This window comes from Octopus bimaculoides, chromosome 3 (assembly GCF_046866305.1).
Source record: "Octopus bimaculoides isolate indiv1 chromosome 3, ASM4686630v1, whole genome shotgun sequence".
In the NCBI taxonomy this organism is placed as follows: domain Eukaryota; kingdom Metazoa; phylum Mollusca; class Cephalopoda; order Octopoda; family Octopodidae; genus Octopus; species Octopus bimaculoides.
In genome coordinates, this window is record NC_142930.1 from 2,380,273 (window position 1) to 2,404,774 (window position 24,502).

The 24,502-nt window shown below is 38.8% G+C and overlaps 2 protein-coding genes and 1 long non-coding RNA gene across 13 annotated transcripts in view; 2 read left to right on the plus strand and 1 right to left on the minus strand.

The window, feature by feature from the left end:
• LOC106867352 (uncharacterized) overlaps positions 1–946 on the plus strand; it is a 47,204-nt gene extending 46,258 nt beyond the window's left edge. For all 10 annotated transcript variants that reach the window (XR_016240955.1, XR_016240960.1, XR_016240958.1 and 7 more), the window contains one exon: positions 303–946. This is a non-coding gene — a long non-coding RNA (uncharacterized LOC106867352). The remainder of the gene's footprint in view (positions 1–302) is intronic.
• LOC106867346 (5'-deoxynucleotidase HDDC2) lies at positions 807–16,803 on the minus strand. 2 transcript variants are annotated; one of them, XM_014912195.3, is made up of 6 exons: positions 16,643–16,803; positions 10,977–11,101; positions 6,299–6,401; positions 5,055–5,123; positions 4,013–4,151; positions 807–987 (listed from the first exon to the last, which is right to left on the minus strand). In XM_014912195.3, the coding sequence occupies exons 1-6, from the start codon at positions 16,790–16,792 to the stop codon at positions 920–922; spliced, it is 654 nt and encodes a 217-aa protein (XP_014767681.2). In that variant the 5' UTR covers positions 16,793–16,803; the 3' UTR covers positions 807–919. The 2 variants fall into 2 exon arrangements, with proteins under 2 accessions (XP_014767681.2, XP_089204608.1); XM_089348482.1 differs by lacking the exon at positions 16,643–16,803 and adding an exon at positions 16,104–16,313.
• A 2,605-nt stretch (positions 16,804–19,408) lies between these two features.
• Positions 19,409–23,639, plus strand: LOC106867345 (small ribosomal subunit protein bS1m). The gene is made up of 2 exons (XM_014912194.3): positions 19,409–19,880; positions 23,441–23,639. The coding sequence occupies exons 1-2, from the start codon at positions 19,477–19,479 to the stop codon at positions 23,571–23,573; spliced, it is 537 nt and encodes a 178-aa protein (XP_014767680.2). The 5' UTR covers positions 19,409–19,476; the 3' UTR covers positions 23,574–23,639.
• The last annotated feature ends 863 nt before the right edge of the window (positions 23,640–24,502 follow it).

Sequence of the window (24,502 nt, forward strand, 5' to 3'; positions counted from 1 at the left end):
AAAACTAAAATGTTCTAGTTTTCTGCTTACTTTGCCTCCCGTTTGAATTATTAAATGGAATTAAGCTCAATTGGAGCATTACAACTCCTGCCTGTATTTTATTTGAGAGTATTGTTAATAAGCAATCTCTAAAGCAGTGTATTTTATACACATATACATGCATTCATACACACTTATGCATATATGCTTACATACAAATACAGGGTGTCCACAAAGTCTGGGTACATGGGGATTAACATATACTTTAGGAAATTATTATTTCTTATATTTAATTGTTTATATTATGATTTTATTTACTCCAGGTACCCAGACTTTGTGGACAGCCTGTATAATTTCACAACTGTGATACCCATGTCAGTGGCATGTAAAAAGCACCATCTGAACATGGCCGATTCCAGTGCTGCCTATAAAACCAACTGATGGCCATTGCTAGCCTCCTCTGGCCCCTGTGCCGGTGGCACGTAAAAAGCACCCACTACACTCACAGAATGGTTGGCGTTAAGAAGGGAAACACTGCCAGATCAGACTGGAGCCTGGTGCAGCCTCCTGGCTTCACAGACCCTGGTTGCATGCTAGCATGGAAAAACGGACGTTAAACGATCAATAAGATGTCCCTGAATGACCTGCTGGACACCATGGAGTGTGTCTATCTAGACATGATCAGTATTGATAGGTGGTCATGACTGAAGAAGCAGCATTAAAAACACCTTTCACTAGAAGGACTCAATACTGACGTGACCACCCAGTACTATCACTGGTCAGGCCTTCCGCAAGTATGCCATGCAAATAACTTAAGGAAAGAAATATTCTTAAAAATAAAATGTTTATTAAAAATTTTCTGAAATCAACAATAAAAAGAAATAACAAAAAAACTTGAAGCCTTTTTCTTCATTTTAATAAATATATTCCTACATACTGACTAGGAGTTCTCTCGGATTTTTTCCAGCTCACTCATCCACTTTTGAACCTGTTTAGTTGTGAAGTGACCTGCAAGATTATAAACAAAATATATTTTTAATTCTTTTAATATTGACCTGGGATTGACCCTGGTTCCATGATACAAACATACAAATGCCTTGTTTTAAAGTGATCTAAATTAAAACCTTCCACCAAAATTCCAAGTTTATGCACCAAATACCAGATCAATGACAAAGTTATTTCACTATTTCCAAAATTAATTGAAACAAAGGCAATGCATTTCAGCCAAAATATGGTTGACAAAAAAAAAAGGTCAAACATCAATCAAAAAGGTTAGCATGGTTGCTAAAGTTATTTGAGAAAAGAATGCACAGGTAGAGAAACAAAATGGTGAGGTGCATAGAATAGTGATCTACTTTGTCACAAGTTCAAATCTAGAGTGAATAGTACAATTAGCTGTAAGAATAAATTCCTGTTGTGTCTGGGGAGGGTCATTCTCTTTTAGTGCCTTATGATTTAACACAATCACTGGTAAAATTTCCACCCATGCATTTTTCTAAAATTTTTCGTTGTATGGCAACCTATTCAATAGTTGTTGACTATCTGTTAGTGAAGCTGCATTCTTTTTGTTTGTTTGTGTGTGTGTATGTATTCTGCCTGCATATTCAAGTTTGTGTGGCCGTGTTTGTGTTTCTCTGTCTCCTTGTGTGTGTGTGTATGGATTTTGCTGTGGAGAAATTGCATTGAGATAATTTGTAAGAGTGAAGTAGAGTTGTGCGAGGTCAACATGAGGGAACTGGGCCTCCTCCTTAGACTAAGCTACGAGTGAGTATTTAGACGACCATGATCTCAGTAGATTCTGCCCCACCAAGACCCTGAGAACAACAATCAGGTGAAAGGAATGATTGTACATGCAATAGGGGCTAGCGTAAGAACCACATAGTAAAGTTTAACAAGAAACTATACATGCAGGTTCAAGTTGCAGCCATTGGTGTAGCTGGAGATGTGGCTGGCCTCTTCATAACCTGGTGGGACAGAAAACTTAAGCAATCCTTAGCAGAACAGTCCACAACTCTTCTATTCTATTGTAGGTATGCAGATGACATTAATATCATAGTTAAGACCAATTCTAGTAACGGTAATGTAGAAACTGAGAGGAGCATCCAGTATGTAGCTAACTCCATCCACCAAAGTATCAAGGTAACTGTAGATTACCCCAGTAGGCATCTCAACAATAGACTTCTCGTCCTTGACACTGCACTTTGGTTAGAGACTCTGAACAACAGAGTGCAGCTCCTCCACTCCTATTACATGAAACCCATAGATTCAAAATATGTTGTTCACAAAAATTCAGCTTTGTCACGCAACATGAAAACCAACATACTGATAGCAGACCTAGTTAGGATAATGAATAACGTGTCCCCACTATGCGAACCCTATGAAACAAAGAAACATGTACAGAACTTCATGCACCACATGCAGTTCTCTGGATATGATCAGAAAGACAGGGTTCGAGTATACAGGGGAGAGGGGTGGGGCTAGAAAGAAATTAGATAACATTATATGTAATGAGACCAGTGGTACCTGCCCTAGATATAGAAACAAAGAATGGAATAGGATGCAAAGAACTTGTGACAAAGCAAACAAGGTGAACACGTGGTGGGGACCAAACTCAATATTCAGATTGTTGAAAAGCCAGGGAACTGTCAGATCACAACTATGCAGGACTTACCCCTTTGAGAATACCATATGCATCAACGATAACTGCATGGCATTAACTAGAAATATAGTTTACAGCATAAGATGCATAGAAGGTGCTTGTAAAGACATGAACATGACATACATAAGGGAGACATCTAGGAGCATTGCGGAATGACTAAATGAACATCTGAGACAATATGACGACAAAAAACAGTCCTCCATACTCTACCAACATGCCAAGGACCAACATGGAGGCAACTTGGGTCAACTTGACATCCGCATTTTATCCAAGCACCCAAAAGACCCAGCACTCAGACAAATACGGGAGTATGTCCTCATAAATGAAATATCCCCAGTACTGAATAGGAAATATAAATAGTAGATATCATACCACCATACCCACAAGTAGTGTAGAATAGTTTGTGGGCTGTTATGTAGATAGATGTGAGTGTGTACATGTGAATATGCACATGTATGTAGGCATATGGATATGAATGTAAACAGATAGACATACAGATGGATAGATAAGCACACATACGCACACACAAACATGAATATGCAAGCAGCATACATACGTACACACATACATATATGCACACACACATGCATGCATACTTACATGTGTATGCACACACACACTGACCCACATACATGCGCACAAACAAACAAAAAGAATGCAGCTTCAATAACGGACAGATTCAACATCTATTGAAAAGGTTGCAAGATGCAACAAAAATTTTAGAAAAATACATGGGTGGAAACTTTACTGGTGAGTGTGTTAAATGATAAGGCACCAAAAGAGAAGGACTCTCTCCAGACACAACAGAATATGCTTCAACATATGAACTCACATAAAGAATCTTGCAAACCAAATCCAAAAACGAAATAAATTCCTGATCCACTCAGGAAAGGTTAGCGGATGTGACTGTGTGGTTAAGAAGCTTGCTTCCCAACCATGTGGTCTAGGGTTCACTCCCACTGCATGGCATCCTGGGCAAGTGTCTTCTATAGCATTGGGCTGACTGTGTGTTCATGCACAGCCTTGTCTTCGCATCATGTCATGGTTGTACAGAAGCACCACATCAGCATACAAGTAATGTTGCTCATTCCCAGTTCTCTGTGGAAAACATGTAATTCCACAAGGAAATATTACCTTGATTGGAAACAAGGGCTGGCAACAGAAAAGGGGTCAACTTGTAGAAAATCTTCCTCAGTAAACTCCAGCTGATCTGTTTGAGCATTGATGTCAAATGGTTACTCTCTGATTATGAAAGGTGAAGTGATAATGTTTAACTCTTGCTTCGATCAAGAAAGCAAAGATACGTATCCCAAGACTAGGTTATGATGAGTATTAACACAAGTGGACAGAAGGAAAAGAGTTTTTTGTCCTTACCTTTAGTGCTATCAAAAAAGTCTTGAAGAGATTTTGGTTTTCGATCAAGTTGTTCATATTCATAAGCTTGCAGGACCATTTCAAATTTGTCCAGATCTTTAACATATTCAGCCTCTTTGCTTGATACATTTTCATACTCCTATATAAAGAGACATCGAAAACAAAGGAAACTCAGTTCAACTGGAAACAAGAGACCAAAGATGATACAGCTTGTGACTGAATAAATTATGGTTTTATCAGCCAAGAGGTGAGCATTTCTAACCTCTCTCTCTCTACACACTTCCCTGTTCTGCTGTCCCCACTCACTTCATATCTTGTGGGTCCACTCTGACACCCTCGCTTCTATAAGCAGACATGTAGCACCTCAACAGCAAGAAATTAGTTCTATTCTGATCCCTTCTCTAGCATAAAGCTGCTTTTGTCACTCCTGGAGCCCTATTCAGTCCAAAGAGATCTTAGTCTTGCAGGCTGCATGGCCCTGGCAACTTCACTCGTGCTGGTACCATGGAAGAAGAAAGCTGCCAATCTATGCTACAAAATGGTTGGCATTAGAGAGGGCATCAAGCTATAGGCACCATACCAGAGCAACTATTGAAGCAAGATGCAGTCTTTGGACTCATCAGAGCCTGTCAATCCATCCAACCCATGCCAGCATGGAACAAAGAAGACATAAAATGATGATAGCACTTACACTTAGTTTTAAAGGATTCACTCAAACAAGATACAGAGATGTTCCTGTAAAATTGACTGGTATTTATTCAACCAACCGCAGATCAATGGTAAAGGTAGCTAAAGCAGGATTTTCACTCAGGATGTAGAAGAATGGGGCTAATTACCCTCCTTTAGTATATTGCTGCTTCCACAATTCTGCTATCCTCCTCCTACTACTACTACTAATGGTTACAAATTATGGTGCGGGGTCAGGAATTTTAGAGAGAGAGGGGGGAGGGGAGGTTTAGCTAATTGCATTGGCTCCAGTATTTGAGTAGTACCTATTTATATTGATCCTAAAAGTATGAAAGGCAAATATGAAATTACAAACCTGCCAAAGCTGGAAAAATTCTTGTCCCACAGCACCACCAACCATATCTTTGATCAGATTCATGGCAGTCTGCAAATAGAGAAACATATAAATGAAAGACAAAAGATACTGGTACTGAGAATAATTTCAAACAATAACATTGAGATTAACAGATTAAAAAGATAATCCAAATTACTTTCTATCACACGGGTTTCAAATTGCTGGCACAAGGCCAACGATTTCGCAGAATGGGTTAAGTTTACATCAACCTCAGCGTACAACTGGTACTTAGCTTTTCATCTGTTTGGGATCAATAAAATAGGTTGACCTCATTGGAATTTGAATTCAGAATGTAAAGACGGATGAAATGCTGCTTAGAATTTTGCCAGCTCATCACCATAACAACAACAACAATGCATTCTAACAAAGGTGATACATTCTAAGGGAGCAGCATTGCTGAGTATATCAATTCCAGCACTTAAACTAAGCATTTTACAGCTCTATATTTAAGAGATGAGGAATTATGTATATTATTTACATTTGACGGATATTTGTCCTCATCTTGTTTTGTTGTTAACACGTTTCGGCTGATATACCCTCCAGCCTTCATCAGGTGTCTTGGGGAAATTTCAAACCTGGGTTCTCATCCGTCTTCTGGGCATCCATTTAGCCCTGACCCTGGAGAGTATATCAGCTGAAACATTGTGTTAACAACAAACAAGATGAGGACAACTATCTGTCAAATGTAAATAACGTAACTAAGCATATTGTTAAACACATGGGGACGAAAGGACTTTATGTAGAAACATAACAGGATGTTACCCAAATACTGCAAATTATTTTGTACAATGTTTTAACTCTGCAACCCATTTCTCTGTATATTCTACAAATATAACAAGGCATGGCTGTGAGGTAACATTCCGGGTTCAGTCTCACGACATGGCACCTTGGATTAGTCTCTCCTACTAAGGCCTTGTGAGTGGATTTGGTAGATGGAAACTGAAAGAAGCCCGTTGTATACATATGTATGTGTGTGTACGTGTTTTTGTGTATGTGTCTCCCACCACTGCTCGATGACCAGGACTGGTTTGCTTATGTACCCGTGACTTAACGGCTCAGCAAGAGAGACTGACAGAATAGGTACCAACCTTAAAGAAAAAAAATAATTCCAGAGGATTGATTTGTTTGACTAAAGCAGTGCCCCAGCATGGCCACAGTCAAATAAGTAAAAGATAGACGACAAAACAGAAAGTGAATGCACCTACTTCTTCTCGACGCCGTTTCTCTGGTTTGCTAACATTGTCAGAGGGAGCAAGATCCCCCACAATGCTCTCTGCTAAGTCATGGACCAGTGACAGCTTAATACACCTGAAAACAAACAAAGAACAATGATGTGAGCAGAAAAATTAATTAAAACAACAAAGTGATTAATGGATAGTTGTTGTTATTGTTTAAGTCCCAGATCAGCCCTGATTAAGGGAATCTATGATCAAAGGCGTTCCAGATCTGGCCATTCCATCTAATCAGGATTAGGGTTCTTTTTGGTTCAAACTACCTCTTTCCAATTTTAAAGACATTTTCTACACAAGCGTAGTTTTTTTTTTTCACACTAATTACAGAAATCACAATTTTTTGAGAAATAATAAACTGAACAGAAATTTCTTCAAATGTTACCCAGATTCATCAATTTTAGACAGACCGGGTGTGGCTGTACGGTTAAGCAGCACGGCTCCCAACCATGTGGTCTTGGGTTCAGTCCCACTGCATGGCACCTTAGGCAAGTATCTTCTATTGTGGCTCTGGTTCAACAGAAGCCTTGTAAGTGGATTTGCAAGACAGAAATTGGAAGAAACCTGTCGTGTGTGTGTATGTACATATATTTATAAATTTAGATGTATAAATGATTGTGTAATCTTGTCTTGACATCATGTGATGGCTGTAAACGAGCATGAACCATTTAGAGCTAAGACAAACCGGACAAAATATTCAACAAAATAGTGCTGTGCAGCAGAAATATTATTTTACCACATAGACTTAAAAGGATGCTGTTGTGTAGTGGAATTATTCTGCCATGTCGAAATATTTAAAAAGGTTTTGCAGAGCAGCAGAACTATCCTAACATGTAGCACAGAGAAATAAAGACATCAAAACTTAAATCTACATATAACAGTAAAAAGAAACAACAATACACAATACTTTTTAAACCCTTTCGGTATCATATTTCTGTTGAAATACATGAAATTCATTTCATTTAATTAATTTTCATCATTAAGTCGGTGTTTGGCAGTTAAAATCATAGAACTGATAACTGGAGTTTGGGTAGCTTTCTGGCTGGCCAACTCCTGTCAAACTGTCCAACCCATGCCAGCATGGAAAATGGATGTTAAACAATGACGATTGTGATAAACCAGGACAGTCTTGGGTGTGTTGTTATCACAAGAGTTAATTAGATTTGATCCTTCACTTTGTTTTATTTTAGATTCATACAGATGAAGAAGGGTGGGGGGTGTTGGTGGGGCTTTTCCTAAATCCCTGCAATACACAAAACTTAACTTTAACTGGATTCAAATGTTCCTTCCCTGGTTCATATTTTACATTGAATTATTACTTTTCTACTCCAGAAGAAAATCAAGAATAACAGAAATTAACTATTTACAAGCAGCAGAAGGGAAAAGCCACCCACCCTGGCCCATCATGGATCATAGCAGAGATGCTTAAAATATCTGGTGTGTCAGTTATAGTCTATTCACCCATATAGTCAATCAGGTGATACATGAAGGAGTCATACCCAATGACTGGTGTAACACCCCCATAGTCAACTGTTACAAGGGTAAAGGTGATGCATTAGATACAAATAATTACAGAGATATCATGTTGTTGGATCAGGTAATGAAAGTTACGGAGAGGGTCATAGCCCAACTAATTAGGGAGAGAGTCAGTCTAGACGAGATGCAGTTTGGGTTTGTGCCAGGGATAAGCACCACTGATGCTATATTTCCGGTAAGACAGCTGCAGGAGAAATATCTAGCCAAAGATAAACCTCTGTACCTGGCTTTCGTTGACATGGAGAAAGCCTTTGACAGGGTCCCCCGTTCCCTTATCTGGTGGTCAATGAGGAAACTAGGGATAGAAGAATGGTTAGTGAGCGCTGTACAAGCCATATACAGGGATGCTGTCAGTAAGGTGAGGGCTGACAATGAGTACAGTGAAGAATTCCGGGTAGGGGTAGAGGTCCCCCAAAGATCAGACCTCAGATTCCGCTTGTTCATCATAGTCCTCCAGGCAATAACAGAGGAATTCAAGACAGGTTTCTCCTGGGAGCTCCTCTATGCTGATGACCTTGCTCTAATAGCTGAATCACTACCTGAACTAGAGAAGAAGTTTAAGGTGTGGAAGCAAGGTCTAGAATGGAAGGGCCCAATAGAGCAAAAACCAAAGTCTTAAGTAGGAAGGCAGACAAACCATAAGATGGCCCTGCTCAATCTGTAGAAAAGGCATAGGTAGAAACTCCATAAGATGTACCTGGTGTAAGCTATGGACACATAAAAGGTGCTGCAATATCAAAGGAAAGCTAACTAGGAAGATAGTTTTTGTGTGTGGCAAATGCTCAGGGGCAATAAACACTGAAAATGTGCAGAAAACAACTTCCGTCACTTTCCAGGGGGAAAAACTAGACGTAATTGATAGCTTCCGTTACCTAGGGGACCAAGTCAGTAGCGGGGGTGGATGCTCTGAGAGTGACAAAGGGCCTCTTGCTCAGAGTAAAAGGTAGACTGTATGAAGCATGTGTGCAAACAGCCATGCTACATGGCAGTGAAACATGAGCCATGACATGTGTAAGCTTTCAAGGAATGAAGCCAGTATGCTCCGCTGTATGTGTAATGTCAATGTGCATGAGCACCCTGAGAGAAAAGTTGGACATAAGAAGCATCAGATGTGGTGTGCAAAAGAGATGACTGTGCTGGTATGGTCATGTGTTGTGTATGGATGTGTGAAGAAGTGTTACACCCTAGCAGTAGAGGGAACCCGTGGAAGACCTGGGATGAGGTGGTGAAGCATGACCTTCAAATGTTGGGCCTCACCGATGACAAGTTATTGAGACCTTTGGAGATATGCTGTGCTTGAGAAGACCCAGCAAGCCAAGTGAGACTAGCTGTGGCCTATGCCAGTGTTGCATAACCAGCCCATTTAAGAGTACTCTTCAATCATTGGGCAATAAACTGCGCTTGCGAAGACCTGTTGAGGCAAGTGAAATCAAAATCGCTGACATGGCTGATGACAGTACTGCCTGATTGGCACCTGTGCCGGTGGCATGTAAAAAGCACCATTCAAGCATGGAAAGCGGATGTTAAACAATGATGATGATGCCTCATCCTAAACCAAGAATTATAAATACAGAAAGGTCTGTCACCATTTTTGACAAACTAGAACCTTTGGTTATTGGTCAGATTGGACTTAGTTAAGAGGTAGACTCTACTGTGCAACAAATAATAATGGTTTCATTTTTATGGTAGAAATGCAACAAAACAATTGAAGACCTGTCAGTTTGTAACCAAATATTTTGCCCATTAATTGTACCTATTTGCAGTAGGGTGTCTTTTGTCTCACATTGGATCCTTTTACCTGAGTACAAACAGGACGATTATCTTGTCATAAGGAAGCAACAGAAATCCAATCAGTTTCATATAAATGTATCCAATAACATCAGTGAGCTTTATTACTGATTCTGTCCACTGGCCGTGACTAACAGCTGTACTGTCCAAAAGTCCAAGCACAGATGTAAAAACACACATAAATGTCCTTCAAAACTATTAACCTCATTTTTAATATCTACAGCGCCACCTCTTGCTGAACAATTATTGTGCTGATGAAGGGAAATAGCCTGGAAATTGCAATACACAGATATTGTTTTAAGCTGAGTGGGGGTGCTAGATTCCCTTGTTTGAAAATATAAGGATACAGATCGTGTTGTATAGCTAGCTGGAGACGATGTCTTCTGGGGCTAAATTACAGCAACATTCATCCTAAACCAGGACTGCCATGTTATGTTGGCCAATAATCTTTACTCCAATCTACAGAATACTTTGGTTTGATCACTGGTTTCATCTCTGTCATTCGGTCCTGTACGTGGATGTGTACATAATACCAGACTGCATTGGAACTAGGTACCTTTATTTCGAAAAGAAGAGTAACAAAACATTCCTATTCGCTATATGTCACCGTTATTCAGTCTGGTACTATGAACACAGACACATGATGATGGTCTTTGGTGAACCCAATCAAAACACAATACAATGTAAGTATTACAAAATGTTTGATCCTCAGAGATGTCAACAGTCACCCCACCTTCCATCAGTATACTTGTACATCCTCAACCAAGCTAAGATACATCACAAAGACTGGCTTTAACCCCCAACAAAACTAGTAACTTTCAATGAAGTACTGACCCCATATCAGGGAGCAATGTTGCTGCACATAGACCTCTGAGACTTCATAACAAAAAAATAAAAGCCAGCCAACAGATTGGCATCAAGTTGCTTACTAGCACATTTCAACCTTCTGGCTCACAACTGCGCTGTCTTCTCTCTTTGACCGTTTCTTGGAGCTGGTTATTCTGGTACCACCATCACTCTGAAACGCCAAATTCCTAGTCTCCAGGAATTCCTTGCCTGTGCGGGTTTTTCTTTAACTGTCCCAGAAGAACATTATCTGTGTTAATCTCAATGGTTCAGACTACCTATGAAGGCCTTACACATGGTCTCTTTCTATAGATCAAACCATTTAAAACATAGAAATCTTATTTACAACTCTCAGATATTTGGCCAGTTCATCTATAAAAAATTCCATAAAGTTGGCAAATATCACAAGAGAGATTTGTGTGTGTGTGTGTGTGTGTAATAGAAAAAGGTAATGTCTCTTTACCTTACTGCCCAAGTTATTTACCTTTCTCTGTCAAGACCAAGTGAAGGATCAGTCAAAAATGCCAGCACAGCCATCCGATACATATGATCAGAAACACTTTCAGGGTCACTGACATTTTTTCGAATCCATCCTGTTCTTCTTATACGCTGGGAATTGTGAAAAAAAGAGAGAAAAAAATAATGTATGTAGACACTAATAAAATGTATGTACACACTCATAAAGACATAAAATGTCCACCGATATATATATATATATATATGTATATATATATATATATATATATATATATGTTCCTTCCCATGCCTGTCAAATCCTATGTCCCTGCCGTAAGGCTTCACTTCCACACACGCCAGCTTAATTTAATTTGTCCTTAGTCAAAAGACACCTGTTGTTAATGTCCTGTCATCTGTATTTGTGTACCACTTCTCCATTTTTTTCCTGTCCTTGTTTTCGTATACATTCGCTGCTTTCTTCCAAGGAATCTAATGCTCTTAGCTTAGTTTTCCCTTGGGGCTGGCCAGATTGGAGCAATATCGAGAATAACCAGCCGAAATTGCAAAGATAATCTGGAACTCAACTGAGGAAAGAAAACCCTGAATGACCCATCCTCGTTTTCTTTGTATCACCTAATTGTCTGGATGTTTTGCGTTCTTGTCCCATTTTTGTATTTTATATATATATATATATATATATATATATATATACTTAGCTCCCCCCCCCCCCGACTAGCTCCTGTGCCAGTGGCATGTAAAAAGTACCATCCAAACGTGGCCAATGTCAGTGCTGCCTGACTGGCTCCCGTGCTGGTGGCACATGAAAAGCACCCACTACACTCTCGGAGTGGTTAGCGTTAGGAAGGGCATCCAGCTGTAGAAACATTGCCAGATCAGATTGGAGCTTGGTGCGACCTCCTGGCTTGCTAGTCCCCAGTCAAACCGTCCAACCCATGCCAACATGGAAAACAGACGTTAAACGATGATGATGATGATTACCTTAAGCAGATTGATACAAAATTTCCATTTTAAAGTTATCATCATCATTTAACATCTGCTTTCCATGCTGGCATGGGTTGGATGCTTTGACATGGAGCTATCCAGACTTCCATTGTTTGTTGTGGCATGGTTTCTATGGCTGTATGCCCTTTCTAATGTCAGCCACTTAACAGAGCATCCTGGGTGCCCTTTGCATGCCACTGGCATGGGTGCTTTTCATGTGGCACAGACACCTGAAAGGACAAGAGAGCGATTTTACTTAGCTTGACGTGTCTTAGCAAGTACAGTAAATTGCCACATGTCCCAGTCCCTTGTCATTTCCTCAGTGAGGCCCAGCATCCGAAAATCATTTTCCCACTGCTTTGTCCCATGTCTTTCTGGGTTTACCCTTTCCACAATAAGACATTGATACTTCTCTATGCATAAAATCTTCCATCAAAATTCCATATTTATTTATATTCTCTCAGGGCACTTATACTGTCTAGTATGCACACTGACATTACACATCCAGCGGAGCATACTGGCTTCATTCCTTGCGAGCTTACACATGTCCTCAGCAGTCACGGCCCATGTTTCACTGCTGCGTAGCATGGCTGTTCGCACACATGTGTCATTACAGTCTACCTTTTACTCTGAGTGAGAGGCCTTTGTCACCAGCAGAGGTAGGTGCTCTCTGAACTTGGCCCAGGCTATTCTTATTCTAGCAGCTACACTTTCAGAGCATCCACCCCTGCTACTGACTTTGTCACCTAGGTTACAGAAGCTATCAACTACGTCTAGTTTTTCCCCCTGGAATGTGATGGAAGCTGTTTTCTGCACATTTTCAGTGTTTATTGCCCCTGAGCATTTGCCACACACAAAAACTATCTTCCTAGTTAGCTTTCCTTTGATATTGCTGTACCTTCTATGTGTCCATAGCTTCCACCAGGTACATCTTATGGAGTTTCTACCTATGCCTTTTCTACAGATTGAGCAGGGTCATCTACCTGAAGGGATTTGTGGTTTGTCTGCCTTCTTACTTAAGACTTTGGTTTTTGCTAGGTTGATTCTAAGGCCCTTCGATTCTAGACCTTGCTTCCACACCTGAAAATTCTCCTCTAGTTCTGATAGTGACTCAACTATTAGAGCAAGGTCATCAGCATAGAGGAGCTCCCAAGGCCTCCTGTCTTGAATTCGTCTGTTATTGCCTGGAGAACTATGATGAACAGGAGAGGGCTGAGGACTGATTCTTGGGGGACCCCTACCTCTACCTGGAATTCTTCACTGTACTCGTTGTCAACCCTTACCTTACTGACTGCATCCCTGTACATGGCTTGTACATCTCTCACTAACCATTCTTCTATCCCTAGTTTCCTCATTGACCACCAGATAAGGGATTGGGGGACCCTATCAAAGGCTTTCTCCATGTCAACAAAAGCCAGGTACAGAGGTTTATCTTTGGCTAGGTATTTCTCCTGCAGCTGTGTTACCAGAAATATAGCATCAGTGGTGCTTTTCCCTGGCACAAACCCAAACTGCATCTCATCTAAACTGTCTCTCTCCCTAATTAGTTGGGCTATGACCCTCTCTGTGACTTTCATTACCTGATCCAACAACTTGATACCTCTGTAATTATTCGTATCTAAAGCATCACCTTTACCTTTGTAGCAGTTGACTATGGTGCTGCTACACCAGTCACTGGGTATGACTCCTTCGTGTATCACCTGTTTAACTATACGGGTGATTAGGCTATAGCCAACACTGCCAGATATTTTAAGCATCTCTGCAGTGATTTGTGATGGGTCGGGGGTTGTCTCTGTCTTCATACCCTTAATTGCTTTATCTACCAAAGTACTGTCAATTCGGATAGCTGGTCTCTCTGTTGGGTTGGCATTCGGCAGACTCTCTTTCTCCCATTCATTCTCTTCATTTAGCAATCTTTCATAGTGACATCTCCAAGTCTCTCTCCTTGCAGTCTCGTTAAATGCAAGTGAGCCATTATCCATGCAGACACATTTCTCTCCTATGACATTAGGATTCCCTCTCACACACTGTCTTGCAACCCGAAACACCTCAAGTCTTTGGTCCTCATGACGCAGAACATTAGCAATTTTTTTCGTATCTGCTTCTTCCCTTCTGGCTAAATAAACCTGTCTCCTAGCTTCCCTTCTGGCGTTCTGATACAATTCCCTGCTACCACCGTTCTTCCAGTCTTTCCAAGCCTGTTTCTTTTCCCTAATGGCCCTGTCAACTACATTGTTCCACCACCATGTTACCTTGGGTTGAGAGGGGACTTTGCACCATCCAGAGATCTGGTCAGTGGCCCTGAACAGAATGTCCTGTAGAAACCTCCAGTTGTCTTCCACATCATGTGATGCTATATCCCCTCCATTTCATCAAAAGCTTCAAGTAATACGTCTCTAAATCTCTGTCCATTTGCAGGATCCTTAAGCTTCCAGACCCTTCTCCTCCATACTGGCCATCTTCTGGGCATCCATTTAGCCCTGATCCTGAAGTCACTAACTACTAATCTATGTTGTGGGGTGCATTCTTCACCTGGGAAGGTTTTGGCATTTATAAGTAGCCATCTTTCCCGTTTACCAGTGAGGATGTAATCAATTTGACCAGGTGTGTTCACCAGATCGGTAGGTGAATAGGTGTCCATCAGGTTTCCTGAAGTTAGTATTATAAACCATAACATCATTTGCATCGCAGAACTCCAGCAGCCTGGTTTCCTCCTCATTGTGGGAACCAAAACCATAGCCTCCATGCATGCCCCCTGCATGTTGTCGAACATGCCCACTGAAGTCACCAGCTACAAAGAGAAGGTCCTTGTCATTCGTTGACGAGGTAGTCTGCAAGAGGGTGTCATAAAATTGGTCTTTCTGTTCACCAGGTAGCCCCGGCTGAGGGGCATAGGCTGAGATAATGGCTGCTAACCCATGTTGCACCACCAATCTAATCCTAAGTATTCTATCACAGACTCTGACTACCTCGATTACCTTATCAACATATTTCTCTGCAAGAAGTATACCTATGCCCCCAACCCCGTCCGCACATTTTTTTTTTTCATATTCATTCAGAGCAAGTTGTTTTACACCTATTACACTCTTTTTCTTTTGTTTTTTTGCTCGGGTCAAACGCTTTAGTTTAACCGTCTGACCTAAGTGATGTTGAGGCAACAATTTGTGGAAACTTCAGCTCTCAGTCTCTTGATGCAGCAGATAGGCCTGTGGTAGAAGACATTTGCCCGAAGCGCAGTGCAATGAGACTGAACCAGAGACCACATAGTTGGGACACAGGCTTGTTAACCACGCAGCTATGGAATATTAAATACAGATATATATGCCTGTTGCTCGTCGACTTTATTTCTTTATATGGTGTAGATTGTGATTATGTCACAATGTGATGGTGGGGAGGAAAAAGGGGGGGATAATTCACACGCATCCAAACGTGCGAAGAAACCAAGTCGAGACGCATGAATCATCCGACCATTAAATTCCGACATAATTATAATCCAGATCATCTCAAACGTATCCGTGGAAAATTCCATTAGAAAAAAAAATATCTTATTTTTTAAAATAAAGTTATGAAGAAACAAATTTGGATGGGGTGGTTCACGTCTGCACTTATGTCGCACACAAACATTTATTCAAAATTAATATTAACAAAGACAAAACAGGATGTTGACAACATAATTATGGTTCAATGATGGCCTGGCATTATTTAACGGATGCATTCCCAAAGTTTTACATCATCCAGTTTAATTAAAGTACATAAATATCACAAGCAAATAAATACATTAGTTCTCATCGCTTTGTAACATGTTTTAGTCATTTATACGGATAGAAATTTCGGTGAAGTTCCCATCACGAGGAAGGAAAAAAAGAGAGGAATTTGGGTAATTTTTCAGATTAACACCCGCACGATCTTCACTAGGGTGTTAGGGTTTTAAGGTTAGGGTTACGGACGGAATTCCCTTACCCAAACCCTAAAACCCTAGCGAAGATCGTGCGGGTGTTAATATGAAAAATTACCGGAATTTGGGGGGCAAAAAATATATATAAAAAAAATAACTGAAAATTTTTGTGAGAAAAAAAAATTGAGAATAGTAATTCCCGTTGTATGAAACACAGAAATACCGAAATGAAGGGCGAAAAAACACCAAATTCCTTGCCTTTTGAAGGGTTGGATATTCCAAAAATTCCTCCGAAATTTTAGATAAAAAAAAAAAAAATCACATTCCTGAAGTTTCATTAAATATGTAAGTCGTGCTTTTTACCGGATATTGTCTTATATCTCTAATTTTTTTCTTTTGTAGTAAATACTTGCCATAAATTATGTGAAGAATTGTATTAAGATGAATTACATTAAACTGACAAATCTAGTTTCTTTAAAAAATACGTTTTGTGTTTTTCTGTTTGCATTTTTCATCGTCGTGTGGTGAAGAAAGGCAAAATTTACTCGAATTCTAGAAGGAAGAATAAAGTTACAAAAAAAAAAAAAAAAAATCAGTAGAAAACACTATGATTTATTAATTCAAACATTGGAAAGAATTAAAACAAATTTGGATAAAAAAGAAGGAATTTATCTGACAACCCTTAATGTATTATTTAAAAAGGGTTTTTAACCAACAATTTCTTCATCGTCCGAAATAAAAAATGAAAGAAATTGTATTTAATGATTGTAATAAATAAATTTCAGAGAAAAATTTACCTTCAATTGTCCAACTAACGTCATAAATTCAAATAATTTTGAAAATCCTGAAATTTCAGTCATTTTCGCCGACAGAAAAGTTAAAATTCGCTGAAAACGTGTTGGAAAAATGTGGTTAGTCACTGAATGAATTGTAACGAAGGTTTTCATTGGTCGATTTGTTTGTAAACAGAATTTTTATTGAACAGAAACAAATTTTACATTGTGGGAGAGAAAAACGAGCAGAACCTTTTCTATGGAGACCTATACACGCTAAAAATTCTTTTTCTGCTTACAAACTAGTTTTAGAAACAAGACGAAAATAATATTAATTATTAACACAAGTAGTAAACAAAAATATATTATTATTTTTTATCTTTTCGAAATTTCAGAGTGATAATACGAAGAAAGATATTTTCGTAAAATAATGTCGGGCAATAAATTGAATTTAAAAAAATAAATGAATAAAGTACATACAAAATTTCATTCTTTTTATTTTTTCGATTTCAATTTTCATTGAATTTAATTTGAGACTGAATTTTTTTGATTTAAATTTTTTTCGATTCTATTAATGAAAATAGCTGTCATCAAGAACATATTTACAAGCTTCTGATATCAAAGTAGCTGAAGCAGCCGTCGTAGTTTTCTTTCATTTTTTATTCAGTAATAAGTAGGGGCACTATTCTTGAAATGACGAGTGTTTCATTAATTTGTTGAGCGGAGGTCGAATATTGCCATGAGTTTAGCTTGACTTTAGGATGGCTTCCCATAAACCTGACTCACTCAGGATATGCTACATCATTCATAGCACTTGTACCAGCTTTGAGCACTTCATAATTTTTTGTGGGGTGGGGTAGGGTTCTCGGTGGTCTTCGAAAAAACAAGATAAATCTCTCTTTAATGTTTTATAAAAACAAACTGCTAGAAATAGCAACCAAATCTTCCTCAAAAAACACTCTACCTTTAAAAAAAGGACTCATTCACTAGGCTTTCCTAATATCCATGAATTTAGGAAGAAGGTCACGGTTGGAATATGCTTTGTCATAGGCCTGCTTGAAACAGCAGAAAGTAACTCAGTTTTTGCTACTTTAAGTTTAAATTTTCCCAAATAAACATTTAGAAAGGTAGCAACAGAACCTATGATAGCCTCATTAGTATCAAACCCAGAAGAGGAGGTTCCAAGGAGGGGTAATGGACGCTTCTAATCGAGTATAACTTGCTCACCACTTCTATTAGTGACTATTAATGCTTGCAAATATTCGAAACTGGATACAATGCACAATATGGCCATCAATTTGTCCAGTAATTAACACAGAATAACACTTTTCATTTTGCTCAATCTGCTTAATGTTCTGAGAAAGAGAATTGGTGTTACAACCCCCACCATGCATAGCATTAATTACCCTACGAGGAGAACTGAAAACTTCATGGCTTTGGATAAAAGAAAATACAGAAGGAGGATCAGCTAATTATGATTTTATTCAACACAATCCCTCCTCGGGTTCACCCACTTACTGCAGCGGTCTTTCAGTTTTTCTAAGCCATGTAAACGAACTCGCAAGGTTGGGCTTCCAGCCAGGCCTTTTGCGACACCTTTAAAACCAAGAACTTTTCAGTACCCCTCGTAGGTATATCATATCTAATCAATAGAACCAATATTATTGATATTAGCAGACTAGTAGAGGACAGTTCATAGAAGCTACTAAAAGCTTTATGAGAAACATTTAACTGTTCTTTGTTAGGTCATAACTACAGATGTGAGCCCCCCCCCCCACCTCGCATCGACTTTGTTTCCTCACAATTTTCTGAAAAATAGATATTTTTTGAAAAAATTTTCAACAATTATGTTTCAGATGGCGTAGATTACGATGATGCCAGAATTTGATGGGAAGAAAGAAAATAATTGGTGATGGGGTGGATAATTCACACACCTCATCAAAGCGTATGAGGAAACAAAGTCGAGATCTGTGGATTATCTAACCCTTTCCCAAATTATTTTTTCACATCAAACTCCGACACAATCGTAATCTACACTGTCTGAGACGTATTTGTGGAAAATTCTATCTAAAAATATTCAGTTTTCAGTAAGTTATAAAGAAACAAAATGAGTTGTCCAAAATAATCCATGTAAATTATCTGAAACTCCTCTCCCACTACGAAAAATTTTTTCACAATAAATTTCGATATAATCCTAATAATCTTACATTATCTAAAATGAACCACCGGGAAATTTCGTTAAAAATAATTTTTCAGAAACTTATCAAGAGACAAAGTTGTTGTTGTTGTTGGTGGTGGTGGTTATGGTGGTGGCATGCGTCTGCAGTTATGTTCTTGATCTGTATGTCCTTCATTGTTTCAGGTTCTTCTCAAAGACAAAGGTCACTATGTACCTTCCTTACTTTGTCATGGCTTATCTTCTTTGCACGGACGTTTAAACTGATTAAATGAATAAAATATATTTTGTTCAAATTCTGAGTTGAACTTTATTTTAGGTTTCATCGAATTAAATTTAATGAAATAACTACAAACACAACACGAGTACAAGGTCAGAAAAAGTGAGGAGATGAATAAAGTTGATTGAATCAATTCTTTGTTTATCGACCCCGAAAGGATGAGAGGAGAAGCCAACCTTGACGGAATCTGATCTCAGCAAAGAAACAGAACAAATAGCGTAAGTCATTTAATCTGACGCGTAAATGACTCTCCCATCAAACCTTCTCAATAAATACAAGTGATATAAGGCGATGGAATCAATTATTTGGTTTGTGCCTACTATTTTCTAGCCACGAATAATTATTGCACTATCATCCATCCATACAATATCACTTGTAATAAACGTTGAAGTGTTACACAAAATGGCAGCTTCCATTGTCAGTAAGTTTGCTTCCAACTTACGCACTGTTCGATGGAATGTGCGTCCTAATTCCCTGTCCTTTTTATATAAACAGTATTCAGACTCTTCCTCAGATGAAAAGGATGTTCCAGGAAAGAAGGCATCGATGGAATCAACTCTTACTAAGTTTGTGAAGGCCGTGGAACTTTGGGAAAAAAAACCGGACGAAATTGAAGCCGAAAAAGAACAACCTGGTGATGATACATGCTTTGCTACTTTGCTTCGGAATTCCAAACTGTTTCAGCTGGGTGATCCTTCTGGACGTGTTGTACTTGGTAAAATCATCGAAGTTCAAGATAATGACCTTTATATCGACTTTGGTGGTAAATTTCATTGTGTTTGTAAAAGACCCCATCTTCGACCTCAGTGAGTATCGAGCAACGATTTCTTGTTTCTCTCACCAAAAATACCTTTTTTTTTTCTTTTCTGGTTGAATTGTTAGCAAAGCAGACTAAATGTTCACTGGCATTTTCCTCTTGTTATTCTTTTACTTGTTTTAGTCATGTGACTGCGGCCATGTTGGAACACTGGCTTTAGTCGAACAAATCGACCCCGGGACTTATTCTTCGTAAGCCTAGTACTTATTTTATCGGTCTCTAAGTTACGGGGACGTAAACATACTAACACAGGTTGTCAAGCGATGGTGGGGGTACAAACACAAACATCTACATATATACATATATCATCATCATCATGATATATATATGTAGATGTTTGTGTCTGTTTGTCCACCCCACCATCGCTTGACAACCGATGTTTGTTTGTTTACGTCCCCGTAACTTAGCGGTTCGACAACAAAGACCGATAGAATAAGTACTAGGCTTACGAAGAATATATATATATATATATATATATATATATATAAAATATATAGTTTTAGGGAAAATAACCAAGTTTCAAGAACTCATCGATGAAAATTCACTATCACATATAGAAAAATTAATATTTAAAAGCACAATAAATAAGTATAATATAAAGTAAAGTAAATATCATAAGATAAATATATTATTGTAATTTGGATTTTGTCCCTAATATTATTATTATTATTACATATATATATATATACGACTGACTTCTTTCAGTTTCCGCCTACCAAATCCACTCACAAGGCCTTAGTCTGCCCAAGACTATAGCAGAAGACACGTGCCCAAGGTTCCATGCAGTAGGACTGAACCCTGGAACCATGTGGCTGGTAAGCAAGCTTCTTACCACACAGCCACTCCTGCAACTATGTTCCTACGGTTCAAATAAGTCAAGTTCTGGGGTGAATGTATTTGAGTTACTTCATCATCATCATCATCGTCTTTGTTTGGCGTCCGCTTTCCATGCTGGCATGGGTTGGACGGTTTGACTGAAGACTGACAAACCAGGAGGCTGCACCAGGCTCCAGTCTGGTCTGGCAAGGTTTCTACAGCTGGAGGCTCTTCCTAACGCCAACCACTTCCAGAGTGTAGTGGGTGCCTTTTATGTGCCACCAGCAAGGGAGCCAGTCAGGCGGCACTGGCAATGACCACGCTCAAATGGTGCTTTTTACATGCCATCGGCAAGGGAGCCAGTCAGGCGGTACTGACATCAGCCACATTCATATGGTGCATTCTCCCTCTGAAATTGCTGGCCTTGTGCCAAAATAATAATAATAATAATAATCCTTTCTACTGGAAGCACAAGGCCTCAAATTTGGAGGAAGAAATTAAGTCAATTACATCTACCCCAGTGCATAACTGGTACAAATTTTTTGACCCTGAAAGGATGAAAGGCAAAGTCGACCTCAGCAGAATTTGAACTCAGAACGTAAAGACAGACATAATACCGCTAAGCATTTCGCCCAGTGTGCTAATGATTCTACCAACTTGCCACCTTAATAATAATAATAATAATAATAATAATAATAATAATAATAATAATAATAATAATAATAATAATAATAATAAAAAAAAAAAAAACTGAGCAAATATAAAGATCTTGAAATAGAAATTAGCAAAATGTGGAATCTGAAGACGAAAACAATACCTATTGTCATAGGTGCCCTGGGAATGACAGCGAAACGGGCTGATTACTACCTAGCTCAGATACCAGGAAACCCCAAAATGGCTGAAGTCCAAAAGATAGTGCTCATGGGAACTGCCCATATCCTACGTAAAATACTGTCTATGTGATCTCAAATTTTAAAGCAAACATAATTTTCTTATGGTTTCTTAAACATTCACTTGAACAAAACTGTACAAATCCAAATATATGGTACCCTAGGCATAACACCTACATGAACTTCTAACTTGTTGTCTCTTGAGGTCTCTGGGTGAGACTTGGATCCAACTTGTACAAATGCAAAACAAAAGTCAAACATAAAATAATAATAATAATAATAATAATAATAATAATAATAATAATAATAATAATAATAATAATAATAATATAAAAAAAAAAAAAAAAAATTAAAAAAAAAAAAAAGAAATTGCTCAATTTGGGTAATTTGTAGCAATGAAAAGTTGAAATTTAAAGACTTCATGTAGTCTTTTGTAATTAGAACAGCATTTATTATTATTATTATTATTATTATTTGATATTTAAAATTTCTCTTGCTGTATTTATGCTTAAACGATTATGTTTATCTGACCCTAAAATTTGTTAACTTTGGTAACTACCCAACCCACGGTTTTCCCTTCCTTGGAGTAACGTCTACTGTTTTGGTGGTTAAGCAAATGACCCTAAACCTACTGACCTCTTGTGATGCCCAGTACTTTGGTCTTGTCACTCCCCCACCCCCGAAATTGCTGGCCTTGTGTCAAGATTTGAAACCAGTATTATAAATGCAATCAAAACTCTTAGTATTGAACCTTTGCCTCCCCCACTTTTTTGTCTTTTTTTTGGGGGGGGTTGTTATTAAGAACCTCACCACTTATCTCGATGCTTAACATCATCTCACCTGTGATGTTTGATACCCTGATGTCTGACTTCCCTCTTTCCTCTCAACTCTTCTTGGCTCTGCCTTTACTTGCTCTGCTACTCTTAATAGCTGACACCATCGCAACTAACTATTCCTCAACATCTCTAATATCTAAAGTCCTGCTTGTCTGTCAAGAAATACCATTGGGTTGTTTTGTTTACTTACCATTTCCATACAACATGCACTACTGTATTCTTACCCAAGGCCAGTATTATAGCCTCACTTTTAATCTGTAGGAATGGCTTGATATTTATAAAGGTTACTTGGACATTTCTTTCTTGAAAATAAGAACATCAGCCATAAAGTTCATGTTCCCTTTGTAAATTTATGATGTTTTTCCACAGAATCTTTCAATTATATATTGGGCTTCACTGAGGCAATGACAAAAGACCGAGACCTCTAGAGATATGCTGTGATTGAGAAGACCTGGCAAATAAAGTGAGTTCCACAGCTGTAACCTACACCAGTGTCGCATAACCAGCCCCAGCCCACTCAAAAAGTACCTTGGATTGTTGGGCGACATGCTGTGCTTGAGGAGACCTATTGAGTCAAGTACATCAACATCAACATCAATATCAAAATCAAATGGAAATTGTAGTTGTGATCCCTTTGCTGGTGGCGCGTAAAAAGCACCATCTGAATGTGGTTGATGCCAGCGTCACCTTGACTGGCTTCCATGCCAGTGGCATGTAAAAAGCACTCACTACACTCTCGGAGTGGTTGGCATTAGGAAGGGCATCCAGCTGTAGAAACACTGCCAGATCAGACTTAAGCTTGGTGCAGCCTCCTGGCTTCCCAGACCCCAGTCGAACCGTCCAACCCATGCCAGCATGGAAAACTGACATTCAACGATGATGATGCTCATTTTTTTATTATCTACCTACCTGTCTATCTGTCTTTTATTTATTTATAATATACCATATACTTATTTTTATGTTTATATTTTTTATAAATTAAAAATGTTTTCTTTTTGCATTTCCAGTGAATACCGTCGTGGCACTCAAGTAAAATTGATACTGAATGACTTCGAGATGTCTGCTGCATTCCTGGGTTCCGTAAAACACGTGACGTTGCTGGAAGCTGATGCTACGTTGATAGGTTTACGACGAAATTGATAAAAAGCTATTTGTTTAATAGAATATTAGTGCTTTTGTAAATAAAATATTTATTTGGATTCTTAATCTTGTTATCTTTTTAGCTTATTTTGTTGAGTCTGTATCACTGAAAGCTTTTAGCTTCATATCCCACTTCTGGGAGAAAACTTCTCATCCACCCCATAACAGCATGGAAAGCAGATGTTAAATAATGAGGATTCTGCCTGGATTTACCCTCTTAATCACCTTTACTATGGAATAAAACAAAGGAGGATTGAAAATTTTAACTTAATGAAACAGTGTTATACGATTTATGCATTAAAAGAATACCAGTTATAAAATGTGGGATTTCAATGGATCCTACTTCATTATCCTCATTGTTTTCTTCCATTTTTTGATCCAGTTCTCCATGCTTGTATGAGGCAAATTTTCTATGGTCAGATGCCTTTCCTGTTACCAACCTTCATTTGTTTCCAAGCAAATTAATATTTCCTCGTGGCCAGACATGTTTTTGCAGAATATTGGACATGACATTCATTTACAACAATCATACAATATCAAGACAGGAAGGCATAAACTCTCTCTTTCTCTCTCTCCCTCCCCCCCCTCTCAACATATATAAGGCAGCAAATTGGCAGAGTTGTTAGCATGCTGGGCGACCTGCTTAGTAGTATGTCATCTGTCCTTATGCTCTGAGTTCAAATTCTGCTGAGGGTGACTTTGCCTTTCATCCTTTCAGGGTCAGTAAAATAAAGTACCAGTTGAGTACTGGGGGTTGATGTAATCGACTTAACAACTACTGGGTATGAGTATGAAAGCTGCACCCATCTGTCAAACCATGTTGAGCCACTGGGCCAGAGTAGGCTTATCAAACCAGTGAGATCTCAAGCACAAAGTCACTGCCTTCACATCAGACCATGGTTGAGGGGGAGAACAGGCTGAGGCCTTTG

What these genes read in the sequence shown, in the direction of transcription:
- LOC106867346 (XM_014912195.3), bottom strand. Translation starts at nt 16,792, where the DNA reads ATGAAAACCTTCGTTACAATTCATTCAGTGACTAACCACATTTTTCCA. An exon ending in CTTGGTCTTGACAGAGAAAG is followed by an intron (nt 6,402 to 10,976) that starts GTAAATAACTTG and finishes GTTTGTTTTCAG; the next exon opens with GTGTATTAAGCTGTCACTGG. An exon ending in CTTTTTTGATAGCACTAAAG is followed by an intron (nt 988 to 4,012) that starts GTAAGGACAAAA and finishes ATAATCTTGCAG; the next exon opens with GTCACTTCACAACTAAACAG.
- LOC106867345 (XM_014912194.3), top strand. Translation starts at nt 19,477, where the DNA reads ATGGCAGCTTCCATTGTCAGTAAGTTTGCTTCCAACTTACGCACTGTT. An exon ending in AGACCCCATCTTCGACCTCA is followed by an intron (nt 19,881 to 23,440) that starts GTGAGTATCGAG and finishes TTGCATTTCCAG; the next exon opens with TGAATACCGTCGTGGCACTC.